The sequence below is a fragment of the Ceratotherium simum genome, chromosome 33, assembly GCF_057802395.1.
Source record: "Ceratotherium simum simum isolate JZ-2026a chromosome 33, ASM5780239v1, whole genome shotgun sequence".
Taxonomy (NCBI): Eukaryota; Metazoa; Chordata; class Mammalia; order Perissodactyla; family Rhinocerotidae; genus Ceratotherium; species Ceratotherium simum.
This window is the reverse complement of record NC_141932.1, coordinates 20,573,686-20,587,736: the sequence shown is the minus strand read 5'-3', so window position 1 is coordinate 20,587,736 and position 14,051 is coordinate 20,573,686. Positions and strand designations below refer to the sequence as shown.

Genomic DNA, 14,051 nt, shown 5'->3' with positions numbered 1-14,051 from the left:
GCAGGAAGGACGCAGGGTTGAAACCCTGAAGTGTTACTGCAATTGGCCTTTAATTGGGGTGCGGGCCTTCTCAAGGGGACATCACTCGTTCATGAAACACTTATTGAGGGCTTCGTATGCCTGGCCCCATTTTTGGTGCTGGGGATGCCCCCCTTAAATTTGGGGCCCTCGGTTTAAAACCCACTAGTTCATCTTTTGGTGGTCTAGAGGTTAAGATTTGGTGCTCTCTCCACCGTGGCCTAGGTTCATTTCCCATTCAGGAAACCACACCGCCCATCTGTCCTTGTCATACTCTGGTGTCTGTGTGTTGCCATGATGCTGAAAGCTGTGCCACTGGTGTTTCAGAGAGCAGCAGGGTCACCCATGTGGGCAGGTTTCAGTGGAGCTACAGACGAGGAAGAAGCACTTGGCCACCTACTTCCGGAAACATTGGCCATGAAAACCTTATGAATAGCAGCAGAGCCTTATCTGATAGAGCGCCGGAAGGTGAGAGGAAGGCACAGAAAGACCAGGCCGGGTTCCACTCTGCTCTCCACAGGGTCACTAGGAGTCAGAATTGACACAACTGCACTAACAACAAAGTTTGTTTTTAAAGTGGTTCTCTGGTCCCTGCTCTTTTCAGTCCACTCAGTTCCAGATCCCTCCAGGAATTTGTAATAGAAGGCATGGAACAGGTCCCTAAGTGGAGGGTGAGGCAGGGCCGATGGAGTGGAGACCAAGGCTGGATTGTTGGGGGTCATCACTGGGTGTGACTGCCCATCCACCTCAGGCCTGGCCTATGTGCTGGACTTAGGACGGTTCCTGCCTGCAGTCGTGGGTCCAGGATAGTGGGGATTCCAGAAGCTTCTTTATCCAGCCAATAGGTGTTAGGTACTTGCTCAGTTCCTCACCCATTCTGGACGGTGCTGGTGACAGCATGGCCAAGGCAATACTGGACCTGCCCTCCTGGGGCTCCCCGTCCAGAGGTAACAGACCTGTTGTCAAACAGTGCAAGCATCAAGTGGTCAGCTGTGAGAGCCTGGGGTGGCAGTGTGGTGAGGTGAGAGCTTCCTGGAGAAGGGGAAATTTTTAAAAATAGAAGTCAGCCAGAGTAAAAGACTTTCTGATTGCATCCTCCTTCCCCAGCAACTTGAGTCATTTTTTCATCCCCTCCCAACATGCTGTGTTCCTGGCCCCTTGTGAGGGACAATGCTGGGCACAGGCGTGGCCAGTTTGGTGCCATCCCTTCCGTCACAGGAAGTATCTCAGAGCCTTGTGAAGGGGACACAGGCTACAAAAAAAGGGAGGAAGACCAACTAGTTTTGAGGTTAAGGGTGGGGCATCTGAATGTGAGATGGAGCCAGGGTTGTTGGCTGGTTGGGCTAACAGGCACCCGGGAGTGCCTCCCTCTCCCTGCTCAGCCAGAGCAGGTGGGGAGGGCCTCTGGTCCTCTTGGCTGGGAAGTCCCTTTCCCTGCAGGTCCATGTGTTGGGCAACAGCGCCCTCTGCTGGCCTCTCCTGGTAATATGTCCAAGTGTAGTCCCCACCTATCCAGTGGGACAATGGGCACTTTCTTCCAGATCCCTTATCCTGGGAACTCAAACGGGAAATTATTCCTCTGCTCCAGGCCACAGTGTCTGGATTACTGCACCAGCCTCCTCACACATCTCCCTTAGCTCCAGTCCCTTACCCTGACACCCTCTTGCCAGTTCCCTGGGGATAAAGCGCCTCAAGCTACTTAGTATGGCTTATGAGGCCCCTCATGCCTGGCCCCTGTCACCTCACTGGCTTCATCTTTTGCCGCTCCCCCTTTGAACTTCAGATCAGTGGTTCATTCTGCGGGAGTCACAGATTCCTTTTAGGGTCTATAAATGCCTTGGAAAATGCACATGTATGTGGAATTTTGCATATTTGTGAGTTTCTCAAATCCTCTGCAGCAATCATGGCCTTCAAGTTACAACTTCTTTCCAATTCTCTGACCTTACTGAAGTCCTTGCAGCAACCAGAACTATCCATGCCTGCCCTCCTCTATGGGTCTTTGCCTCATCCATCCTCCAGTCTGAGACCCTTCCCTACCCCCCTTCCTCTTATCCTAATTCCTGCTCATCGTTCAGGTCTCAGCTTGGGCATCCCCTCCCAGAAAGAAGCCTTCCCTTACCCAGGCTGGGGCAGGCAGCCCCCTTAGTCCCCTGGGTCCATCAGAGCCCTGGCCACTCAGAGTGGTCACTGGTGACGTTTGTTTACTCTGTCGGTAACAGACACCTGAAGGTGAGTCCCTACCCGTCACCTAGGGCAAATAGGGAGCTTGTCACCCTCCACGTGTGCAGATTCTCCAGATCCTGGGAACACAAAGTGGGAAGTTCTGTGTCTGATCTCACCACCCACCTCATGCTAGCCAGGGACAGGGTGTGATAACAGAAGCAGGAGAAAAGGCTTAATAAATATTCTCTGAGATGATGAGGAAGGGGCCGGCTCCGTGGCTTAGTGGTTAAGTGCGCGCGTCCCGCTACTAGTGGCCCGGTTTGGATCCTGGGTGCACAGGGACACATCGCTTGTCCGGCCTCAGCGTCCCACATACAGCAACTAGGAGGATGTGCAACTATGACATACAACTATCTACTGGGGCTTTGGAGAGAAAAAGGGGGGAAAAAAAAAGATGATGAGGAAATAGGGAGATTGGATTCTAACCCAGAGCACAAACCCTCAAAGGCCCTGAATGGTGGTCATTCAACTATCCATCCAAAAATTAAGCATGCCGGGCTCTGGAGTCACAGCAGTGAGCAGGTTGAACAATGGTTCAGGTCATTCCAGATACCCCAATTTCCTAGCAGTTAAGATGGGGAGGCAGTGAGGTTCTCTGACCCTGGCGCCCTTTTCCTTCCTGGCTGCGAAGGGCGGGACCCGAGGGAGGCACGCGTGCGCAAAGGGAGGTCCTCCTTTGGCCCGGAACTTTGGTTCCGAGCGCGGCGGAGCACCCGGCCTCAGGAGTGTGCTCAGTCGGAAGTGACTGCTGAGGACAGGGGGCTAAGATAGGCGCGCGGAGACCGTCCGTCGGTTAACAAGTCCTAGAGAATCAGGATGGAGGCGGTGGCCACGGCGGCGGCGGCGAGGGAACCCGAGGAAGGTGAGGTCTTGGCCACGCGGGGGCGGCGGGAGGGTGCGGCTGCGGTGTCACTGGGAAATGGTTCCCCGTCAGCGCGAAGGAGGACTCCTTATTGGGGGACACCTGCCCTCAGCCTTACCTGTCCCCTTCTCCACTTTGTCCAGATTAAACCCTCTCGTGTTGCGGCCTGACCCCCTTTACCCCATCCCCTCCCCCGAAATTAACCCCTTCCGGGTCCCAGGCCCGCCCCGTCCATGGCCCATGCTAACCGAGTTCCTCACCAGGCTAACCTAGGTCAACAGGAGCCTCGCCCCTGTCCCAGCTGGTTTTGCTTCTCCACTTCCCCCCTTCCCGCTGTCGCACCGACCTTCCCTGCCCCGGGCTGACCTCCTCCTGGCCCCCACGCTCGCCTTATCCCCGGTTAACGGCTCCCCCGTTCCTTCTAAGTCCCCTTCCCCTCTGCCTCCTCACGGTCCTTGATCCGTTTCTGCGCTCCCCCATCTCTCCTTTCCAAACTCAATCTCCCTATTTCTTCTGATGCCTTCCCATCAGTATCTGAAATGCTTTTGTTTTGCTCATCTTAACATTCCGTGCCGCCGCTTCAGAGTAATCCCATGTGGGCTGAGGTGTGGTGGGGCGGCCGGCTGAGACATCACTGGCCCAGAACGGGTCATTGTTGAAGCTGGATAAAGCTGGATGATGGGTATATGGGGGGGAGGGGGGTCATCATACTCCCTACTTTGGTGCATGTTTGAAATTTTCCGCAATAAAAAAAGATGTTTTAACCTAGAAAAATCTATCCCTTGATCCCATGCTGCCTACAAGATACTGTCTTCTCCCAAGAGTCCCCACACTGGTCTCCATCTCCTCACCTGCCGCCTGCTGCAGTCTGACCTTTACCTTCCGAAACTGGTCTGATTAGAGTCCCAATGATCTCCTTTTATAGTTCAACTCAGTTATCCCATTCTGTTTTTTTCTCACTAGACTACGTGGAAAATTCAATGCTGTTGACCCCTCCATCCTTCTTGAAAGTTTTCCTGGGGTCTCTGAGACACCGCTCTTTCCAGCTTCCTTCCTGTCTCTCGGGCTTCTCCTGCTCAGCCTGTGTTAGTTTCCTATGGCTGCTGTAGCAAATGACCACAAACTGGGTGGCTTAAAACAACAGAATTTTATTCTCTCCCAGTTCTGGAGGCCGGAAGTCTGAAATCAGTGTCTCTAGGCTGAAATCAAGGTATCAGGGGACCGTAGAGGGCTCCCTCAGAGGCGCTAGTGGAGAACCTGTTCCTTGCTTCTTCCAGCTTCTGGTGGCTTCTGGCATTCCTCAGCTTCTGGCCACGTCACTCCAACCTCTGCCTCCATCCATCTTCATGTTGCCTTCTCCTCTGTGTGTGTCAGGTCTCCCTCAGGCTCTCTCATAGGACACTTGGGATGGCATTTAGGGCCCACTGGGATAATCCAGGATAATCTCCTCATCTCAATCCTTAACTAAATCATATCTGCAAAGACTCCTTTTTTTTTTTTAGGCATATAAGGTAACGTTCACAGGTTCCAGGAATGAAGATATGGCTGTCTTTGGGGGGCCCATTTTTTAGTGTCTCATAACCTCCCTCACAGGCATGTCTTCTCCCCATCCAGTCAGGGCTCTTTCCAGCCCCTCTTCTCTGTATGTCCCTCACATGCTCCCACCCTGCCCTCCCCACAACCTTTCATTTCCTTCGGCTTTAGTTCTTTGTTTTTTTTGGGGGGAGGAAGATCAGCCTTGAGCTAACATCTGTCGCCAATCCTCCTCTTTTTGCTGAGGAAGATTGACCCTGGGCTAACATCTGTGCCCATCTTCCTCCATTTTATATGGGACGCCACCACAGCATGGCCCGACAAGTGGTGCGTCAGTGAGCGCCCGGGATCCAAACCTGCGAACCCCGGGCCACCGAAGCGGAGCGCGTGCACTTAACCACTGCACCACCAGGCCGGCCCCCTTGGCTTTAGTTCTTGTCTTGGCTTAGACGACTCCCACAACTCTTTTCCTAGCCCAGCACTTCCCTCCTGAGAAGTTTCTAGTCCCATGTACCAGTAGTCTCTTAGATGCCTCCCATCGGACGTCTCCTGGGCCCATCATACCTTCCATGTCCCAAACTGGCCTCAGCATCTTCCCCTAAACCTGTTCCTCATCCATGTCTCTGTCTCAGGGACAGTTTGACCTTATCTGGATGCCCCCCTCACTTCCCAGGCCTTCAGCCCCATGGCTTGTCTACTCGGCCTCCTGTGCGTCTTCCTAACCACCACCCCCTCCTCTGGCCTCCTCCACAGCTCCTGTACCAGTCCAGCTCAGTCTTCTCTTGCCTCAGTGATTAAAACCCTCCCAGAAACCCACTGCACCTGTAACCATCAACCCGTTCTCTTCTCCATCCCAGTCAGGCTACCTAAAGGCGTGTCTGTACCTTCTGCCTTTGCTTACTCCCTGCTCGCTGCAGCCGTGCTCCTGTCCTCACCACTTTTGAGAGACAGCTCTCACAGGGTTTGCCTGGTGCTCAGCTTTCCAGTTACCAGTGCCTGGCCAGTGTCTTTGGCCTGGCCTGTCTCTCCCATCAGACTGGGTGCTCCCTGAGGGCAAGAGCTGGATTGGATCCCTCCTGTGGATCCTCAGCGTTGCCCAGCTCAGGGCCTTGTGTAAATTTAGAGGTGCTGAAGAGTGGCTGGATGGATGTGTAAATGAATAGGAGAGAATGAGTGAATGAGTGAGTGACAAGTTAGTGAATGTACTAATGATTTTGTGAACAAGTGAAAAGGCAAAGTATTGAGTGAGTCAATGAAGGAGGTGGTAAGGGACCAAAGAAACACACCAAGCACCGTCCTGCCCCAGGGCCTTTGCACTGGCTCTTCTCTCTGCCTGGAACTGTCTTCTCCCAGAAATCTCGTGGCTCAGCCCCTCACCACTTCCAGTCTTACTAAAATGTCCCTTTTTTGGCAAGGTCTTTTCTAACAGTCCATTTAAAATTGCAGTGCCCCCCCCCCCCCGCCCCATTCCCTCCTTCTTACCTCTTTATTTTTCGACAAGGCTCTTAGAACCTCCTAACACACTATATATTTTCAGTGATTATGTTTTTAATTATCTGTGTCCCCCACTAAAATGTCAACTTCCTGCTTACTGTGGTATCTCTAGGGCCTAGAACAGTGCCCAGAATATAGTGGGTGCTCAGTAAATGTGAAACGAGTGAGTGAGTGAGCACCCAGTCCCTTCCACCCTCTCTCCCTCCCTCCACTCCCACCCCTGGACTAACAGATCTCCCCCTCTCCCCACAGGCTGCACAGAGCCCAGTCCTGGGCACTGGGGGGAGCTGAGCTGGACGCCAGTCCCATCCAAACCCCAGGACAAGGTGGAAGCAGCAGAGGGAGTGCCCAGGGCCCTGGACGATGACCCCCCTGGGGCCGAGAACCCAGCGGTGAATGCCATGCTGCGCGCCGTGGCTGCTAGCCGCCTGCCCGTGTGCAGCCAGCAGCAGGGCGAGCCTGACCTGACCGAGCGGGAGAAGGTAGCCATCCTGAGCCAGCTGTACCACGAGAAGCCGCTGGTGTTCCTGGAGCGTTTCCGCACAGGCCTCCGTGAGGAGCACCTGGCCTGCTTTGGCCACTTGCGTGGTGACCACCGAGCAGACTTCTACTGTGCTGAGGTGGCCCGGCAGGGCACTGCCCGACCCCGCACTCTACGCACCCGCCTGCGTAACCGGCGCTATGCTGCCCTGCGTGAGCTCATCCAAGGTGTGGGGGCGATGGGCTGGGTGGGAGGGAGACCAAGGCAGAGGAAGTAAGAAACAAGGATGCAAGAGCAGAAACACAGACAGAGATCCTGGGAGAGAAGTTTTGAGACAGGGACACACAGAGAGACTGACACAGAAACGTGAACTGATGGGGCAGGATAGGTAGAGACAAACAGGGACCCAGCGGTAGAGAATGGGACAGGCAGTGAGAAGGGTCAGAATTTAGTAGATGACAGAAGTGCCATTTCAGATGAGTGGGCCAAGGACTCAGTACCCAGCACAGTGATAACTGGTTATCCCCAGGAAAACTAGATCCCCACCTCACACTGTACACAAGGCCTTGACGGAAACCTAGGGGGGGCATGTTTATGACCCTTAAACAAGGCTCACACGTGAAAACCATGAAGGGAAACATTGACACCTTTTTTACCATGACATATTTACAAGTGTCTTTGTCACCAAAGACACCAGAATTAAAGTTAAAAGATGAGAGCAAGTGAAGCAGAGTGAGTTAAGATTCTAGTTAGGGAGAAGGCATGGGCTGTAGAGAGAGGGATACAGGAAGAGTGGGACACAGTGACAGACGGGGAGCAAAGATGAAGACAGGAGGGAGGATGAATCAATCAATGAGGTGGGGTTGGGTGGCAGAAACTGAGAAAGCAGGAGAGACAGATGGGTGGAGACAGAGGGGCAGAGGAGGAAAGGGAGACACTGAGACCCAGAGAGAGGGAGTGACAGTCAGAGCCGGGGAGAAGGAGAGAGAAACAGAATCTGGTGGGAAACTCCAGAAACAGAGATGGGGGTAAGAGAGAGGGCAGGAGAGGGATGGTCACAGGCCCAGGTGCTGCAGAGGCCAGGATTCCAGGCAGATTCTCACCCTGGGCTCTGAAGGCAGGGCTAGGACCAGTGGGTGGGAGGGACCAGGGCAGGTTTGACTGTTATCTGAGGGACAGAGCCACGCCTGCAGGATCAGGCAGCTAGGGGAGATGCAAAGGACCGAGGTTTGGGGAGGTGGGAAAGCCAGGGCCCCCTGAGAGGTGGCTGCAGAGGAGCATCTGGGAGAGGTGAGAACTGGGGGCTGGAACACCACCAGGGACACCCACAGCTGGACAGACGCGCTGCCCTGGCTGATCCTGTGCACACACGATCCAGCTCCACATGGATGTACATTACGTGCCCAGCAGTGCAGGGGTGTCCAGGTGTGCACACCACCAGCCAGACTGGGGCTCGACAAACAGGCACACACAACTGACGTGCTGGCTCCCATGTGCGATGCACCTGCCTGCAACGTCTACACACTGGCTCTGAGACACACAGGTCCCTGTGGGCAGTGTGCTGACCACACGGGAGGACGTGTGTATGTGTGTGATTGTGCACACAGACTGATGGGCAGGAGCTTGTGAATCCTGCCCGGGCACAGTTGCTTCAGACCTCCAGTGCCACAGGGGCCAGGATGTACATGGGCCTGACTGTGCACACACGTGCTTGGATACTTGACTGCATGTGCAGAGACAGGCCTGGTCATGCACACATGCTCAGATGCACGCATGAGTCCTCGTGGCCACGGGATCTCAGGCGTCTGTGCATATTTTCCTACATACCTGAGTGTGCACACACTTGCACTTGTATACACACATGTTCACACACATGCATGGACACAGGTCTGCTCAGCCACACTCACTCAACAGCCAGCCCCCCGCCACACCCGCAGGCCCCTGACCCTGCGCCCACCCTGTCCCCCGCTGTGCAGGGGGCGAGTACTTCAGCGACGAGCAGATGCGGTTCCGGGCCCCGCTGCTATACGAGCAGTATATCGGGCAGTACCTAACACAGGAGGAGCTCAGCGCCCGCGCCCCGACCCACCAGCCGCCCAAGCCGGGCTCCCCCGGCACACCCGCCTGCCCGCTCTCCGACCTGCTGCTCCAGTCCTACCAGGAGCGGGAGCTGCAGCAGCGGCTGCTCCAGCAGCAGGAGGAGGAGGAGGCCTGCTTGGAGGAGGAGGAAGAGGAGGAGGACAGTGACGAGGAAGGTGAGGGGCAGCAGCAGGGAGGCCCCAGTGTCCGGACACCCCAGCCTGGGGCCCATGTGTTTGTCCATCCCAGGGCACCAGGTTTGGCCCCCACCCGCAAGAGCAGACATCACATCCCTCCCGTGCCTGGTCTGACCCTCCGCCCTGTGTGCCCTGGCTCTTCCCCACCTCTCCAGCATCTCTTTCCCCACTCCTCAAAGGCACCAAGCGATCGCTCACCTCCAGGTCTTTGTTCATGCCATTCCGTCTGCCAGGAATGCCCTCCCTTCACCGCCCTTCAGTTAGGTCCTGACCCTAGTCTACAGCCCACTTCTACCGTCACGTGTTTGACGTGTGCCTCAGGAGAGCAGGGACCGGGGTGTCTTGGTCACTGTTGTGTTCCATCCAGCACAAAGGAAGCAGCTCTCTGTGGACACGTGTTCAGCGCCTGTCTGAGAGCCCCGCCACACCCCCACCCACTGTGGGTGTCTCCCCTACAGATCAGAGGCCTGGCAAAGACTCAGAGGCCTGGGTCCCCGACTCGGAAGAGAGGCTGATCCTGCGGGAAGAGTTCACCAGCCGGATGCACCAGCGCTTCCTGGATGGGAAGGACGGGGACTTTGACTACAGGTACTCCTGTGTCCCCACTTCCCCATCCCCCAACCTGGCACCCCACAGCCTTTGGCCACATGCCAGATCCGACGCACCTCCATGGAGGGCCTCCCTTGGTGGTGCTAGAAGGCCCCAGAACAATCCCCGGTCATGGGTCCTGGGGTCAGACAACCAAAGATCAGTGGGTGACCCTGGACTAGCTTTGTCCATCTCAATGCCTCAGTCCCCTCATCTGGGAGGAGGGGAAGGAGCAGGGCTGACATTCAGCTCAGTATTGATAAGATATTGAAGCATTTCCATCTGGTAAGTGGTGGTGACCTGATAGGATGCCACCTATCACCTAACACCTCAAGTGTCCCCCAAGCACCCCAGCTTCTTCCCCAGCACCCCAGACCTTCTGCCACAAGAGGTAAGCCCTGGCAGGGTGAATGCCTAGCATGGAGGGGCCTGTGATGGCGTCCCTGCAGTACTGGTTGTTAATTTCTCCACTATGACCCCAGGGCCACCTGTTTTGAAAAGGACAGTGAGGTATCAGAGTCAAAGATAAATGGTTTTGTCAAGTGAGGCAGTCTTGCCCTGTGGTCCTGAACACCAGGTGTGGCAGCCGAGGGCCCTGGTTTTAAACATAGCCCAAGGACCTAAGAACAAGCAGACCCTCGGGGGCTCATCAGTAGAAGGGGGATCATGATTGCCTCTGCCACGGGCAGCACCTGGGACGTGAGCATCGCTGGCTTGATCTGGGATCCCCACCGGCTCTGGAGGCGACTCGAGCTGATCACTTCCAGTTGGGGTGGAGCCTCTCAGCCTGAGTTCCCACATAGAGCTGTGAGCCGAGTGCCTGGGCCGTGGGGAGCCCTCAGTATGGGCACCACTGCCGTCCAAAAGCCAGGTGCCCACAAGGAAATCAGACCTGGCGTGAGGAATGGGAGTGATGGGGACCGAAGCCTGTCCCCTCTCTGGGGGGCAACTGCTGGGCAGCAGGGCCGACGGGTCCCTCATCTGTGTTCAGCCACCACGTGCTGAGTGCCCACTGTGTCCAGACTCTGGAGACAAAGCGGGGAACAAAACGAACAGAGAGGGTTCCCTGCCCTGAGAGGGTCCCATTCTAGTGAGGAAGGTGAAGAAGCATCTAAATCTAGTGGTGATGGGCCATGAGGAAAAACAGAGCAGAGTCTGGGGAGGAGAGTGAGGTGACCAGGGAAGCTCTCTGACAGGTGACATTTGAGCACAGACCTGTGGGAAGTGAGGGGTAAGGGACATAAATCTCTAGGGGAAGAGCGTTCCTGGCAGGGGGAACAGCAGGTGCAAGAGCCCTGAGGTGGCATGGAGGAACAGCAAGGTGGCTGGAGTGAGGGGTGAGGGATAGGAGGTGTCCTGAGAGGTGGTGGGGCCGATGGGGCAGGGCTGCCTACACTGGAGTGATGGGAGCCGCGAGAGGGTTTGGAGCAGAGCCAGGGATCCTCCTCACAGTTTAGGACCACCATCTGCAGCATCCCTGGCCTCAGCCCACTCAGTGCCACTTGTGACACTCAGAATGTCTCCAGTTATCACCAGGTGTCCCCTGGGGGGCAAAATCTTCCCCGTTGAGAACCACTGCTTCAGGGGCATGTGGGCGCGTGTGTCACTACATCTTCCAGCTTTTCAAGAAAAACCAGAAGTCTTTATGTAAAATCTCTGATTTGGAAATTGTTGCCTTTTGTCTGAAGCCCTGAGAGAGCCAACATCCCCCCCAGGGGTTAGCTCTGACTTACTGCTGCCAGCTAGGGCCTTTGACCTCAGGGGGCCCTAGGCCCCAGCTCCTCCCAAGGGTGAGAAGCAGGTGGGGGGGGCTGGGGCCCTGGGCAGAGCCAGCCTCTGACAGCCCCTCCCCCTGCAGCACCGTGGATGACAACCCCGACTTTGACAACCTGGACATTGTGGCTCGGGATGAGGAGGAGAGGTACTTCGACGAAGAGGAGCCCGAGGACGCGCCCAGCCCTGAGCTGGACGGGGACTGATGGCCACCTGCCTCGCCCCACCCCAACAAGACAGCTTGATGACAGGCCAGCTCAGTGACTTCTCCAGGGGGACCAGGGCAGTGGCCCCACACCACCAGCCTCACCACCAGACCTCTCTGGGTCTGCTCCCATCTCAGACAGCCCCTCCCCTCTATGTCAGTTCCCTACCTCCCTCCTCGCTCTCCTTTTCCTTCCCCTCCCTAAACCCTACCTCTGTTTCTCTCTTTCCCTCTCCTGGCGCCCCGCCCGCCTTTCTGTCTCCTGCTCTCTGTGTCTCTCTCCCTCTCTCTCTCTCCTCCTCTGTCCCCACCACAGGGCCCAGGATGAATGTCCACCCCTTGACGTGGGGCCAGTGGGGCCTCGTAGCTGGAGCCGGCCAGGTGACCCCAGTGCCCCACTCAGGGTGGGGCTGACCCCTGGGCCCCAGAGTGGCTCCCTGCCTCCCTTCCTGGTCTCTGCCCCGTCTTCCTCCACCTCTCTGTTGACTCTCCTGTCACTCCTCCTTGTCTCTGTTACATTCCCATCTCTCCTTCAGCCTCACTTTCTGGGCCTGTGGTTCTTCCTGCCCTGCATTTCCATCTCTTGGTCTCTGTGCTGTCTCTGTTCCTCTCTATCTTTCTCTCAGCCTTTATCTCTCTGGGTTTCACTGTCCCCCTAGCCTGACTATTGTGGGCAGCAGAACCCTGACTGCTGAGTAATGTGGCCTCACTGTGGGCAGGCAGGAGACCCCAGGGGTGGCAACTAGCTCTCACCTCCCCCTGGGGACCCAGGCAAGGGAGGGGTGGGTAGGGGCAGCACTGGGGATCATGGGCCTGCCAGCTTGGGTGGGGAGGGGGGATTCTCCTTTCCACCCCCACCAACCCCCCTCTGCCCAGCCACAATTTTCCCTTCCTTCACTTCCTCCCTCTGCCTCTCCTGTTTACACTCCCCAAATATGCACAGGCTGTTATCATGGGTCCTGAGTCATCCCACACACACAGCCTGCCCCAGCATCCCTGCCCCCAGCTGGCCACAGGGCCCGCCCCACAGAGCCCCCTGCCGCCCCAGGCTAATGGGAGCCAGATGGCCGCCTAGTGACTCAGCCACCGGCCTGTGGGAACCCAGGCGTCCCGCCTTCCCATGCCCCCACACCCAGCTCATACTCCCCCGGTAGACACACACAAGAAGGGGCCAGCTGCAGAGGGGGAGGGCATAGGCCAAGGGTCAGAGAGATGGGGCCTGGGGACCTCTCACTCCTGTGAGCTGGAATGGTGGCATTCTGCCATGGCCAAGCCTGAAGGACCCTCAAAGCCACCTCCTTGGGCATGTGGCCCAGAGTGAGGGGAGATCCCGAGGCCTCCTGGGGCCACAGCTCTTGACCCCAGGGCCTGACCCCTGCCCTCTGGGTCAACCAGAATTAGAGCCAGACACAGAAAGTGAAAGCTGGATGGAAGCTGAGGGATGTTCAGATGGAGAGACTATTAAATAAGGAAACTTCTGGTTACTGAGCAGTTCTATCTGTGCCAGGCCTGAGCAAGGTGCCCAGCGCCACGTCAGATCCTCCAAACAGCCCCATGAACTAGGCACTCAGCTCCACTTCATAGATGAGTCAAGGGAAGCCCAGAAAGATGTCACTTACTCCAGGCCATGCGGCCATCAGAGATGAAAACCCAGGTCTAGAACCGCATGAGTCCTGGAGACTCGAATAGCCTCCCTGTCCGACATCAGGGCCACTCAGAGCAGACAGACGCACAGACAGACTTCTCAGATGGAAAGACTGAAGAGTTAGCTGTTGAGGATGATAGCAGCTGACACCTTGGGGGTCCTTCCTGTGCGCTAGGCACGGCCCTACACAGATGGGACTGAAGCATCTTGACACATGATCAGTACTGCATCCCTGAACCCTCCTGGTGGTCCTGTGCGGACGCACTCTCAGTATTGACATTCTGTCTCCTGGAGGAGGCCCAAAATAATCCAGCCAGGCTCACGTGAAGAACTAGAGAAACAAGCGAGGTTTCTCTCTCAGGAGAGAGGTCCTTTTCAGGTACTTCTTGTGCTCATGCCTTCAGGTTGTGAGATCTCTTTCATAACACGGGGATCAGCCCTTAGTGAGGTGCACATTTTCCACCAGTCTATCATTTGATCATTAAATTTGTTTGTGATATACTTTGCCATACAGAAGTTTGTTATATAATAAAAAAAAAGTGATGAGAGACACAGCAATTGACTCAGAATTAGGGTTAGTCAGATCTGGGAGACGGGAGCGTCTGTAGCTGAGAGACAGAGGTGGGGCCCATCAGGAGGGGTGGCGAGAGACACACCCCCAGCAGGAGCAGCTGAGACCTGGAGGTGCCTGGGAGGCGCCTGTGCCTCCGCCCCCAGTTCTGGGCTTGGGGTGGGCGGAGAGGCTGAGTCAGGGCGGGAGAGCCCCTCCGTGGGCATCCGGCCCCCACCCCGTGTCTCCTGTCCATCCTGGCCCTGGCCAGGCTCTGCTGGCCGCCACCCCCACCCCCTATGTCTGACACCTCTGTGCGTCCTGCCAAAGCTGACAGACTGACGCCCTGCCCCTCTCCTCTCCCTCCTCCAGCTGCCTGCCCCACACTGTCCTTTCTCCCTTT

The 14,051-nt window shown here is 56.3% G+C and overlaps 1 protein-coding gene across 1 annotated transcript; it reads left to right on the top strand.

Annotated features, from left to right (window-relative positions):
* Positions 1 to 1,362: 1,362 nt before the first annotated feature.
* Positions 1,363 to 11,696, top strand: CCDC97 (coiled-coil domain containing 97). Its single transcript, XM_087421715.1, has 5 exons — positions 1,363 to 3,103; positions 6,383 to 6,838; positions 8,588 to 8,866; positions 9,346 to 9,475; positions 11,334 to 11,696. Exons 1-5 carry the CDS (start codon positions 3,058 to 3,060, stop codon positions 11,452 to 11,454), a joined length of 1,032 nt encoding a protein of 343 aa, XP_087277841.1. The 5' UTR covers positions 1,363 to 3,057; the 3' UTR covers positions 11,455 to 11,696.
* The last annotated feature ends 2,355 nt before the right edge of the window (positions 11,697 to 14,051 follow it).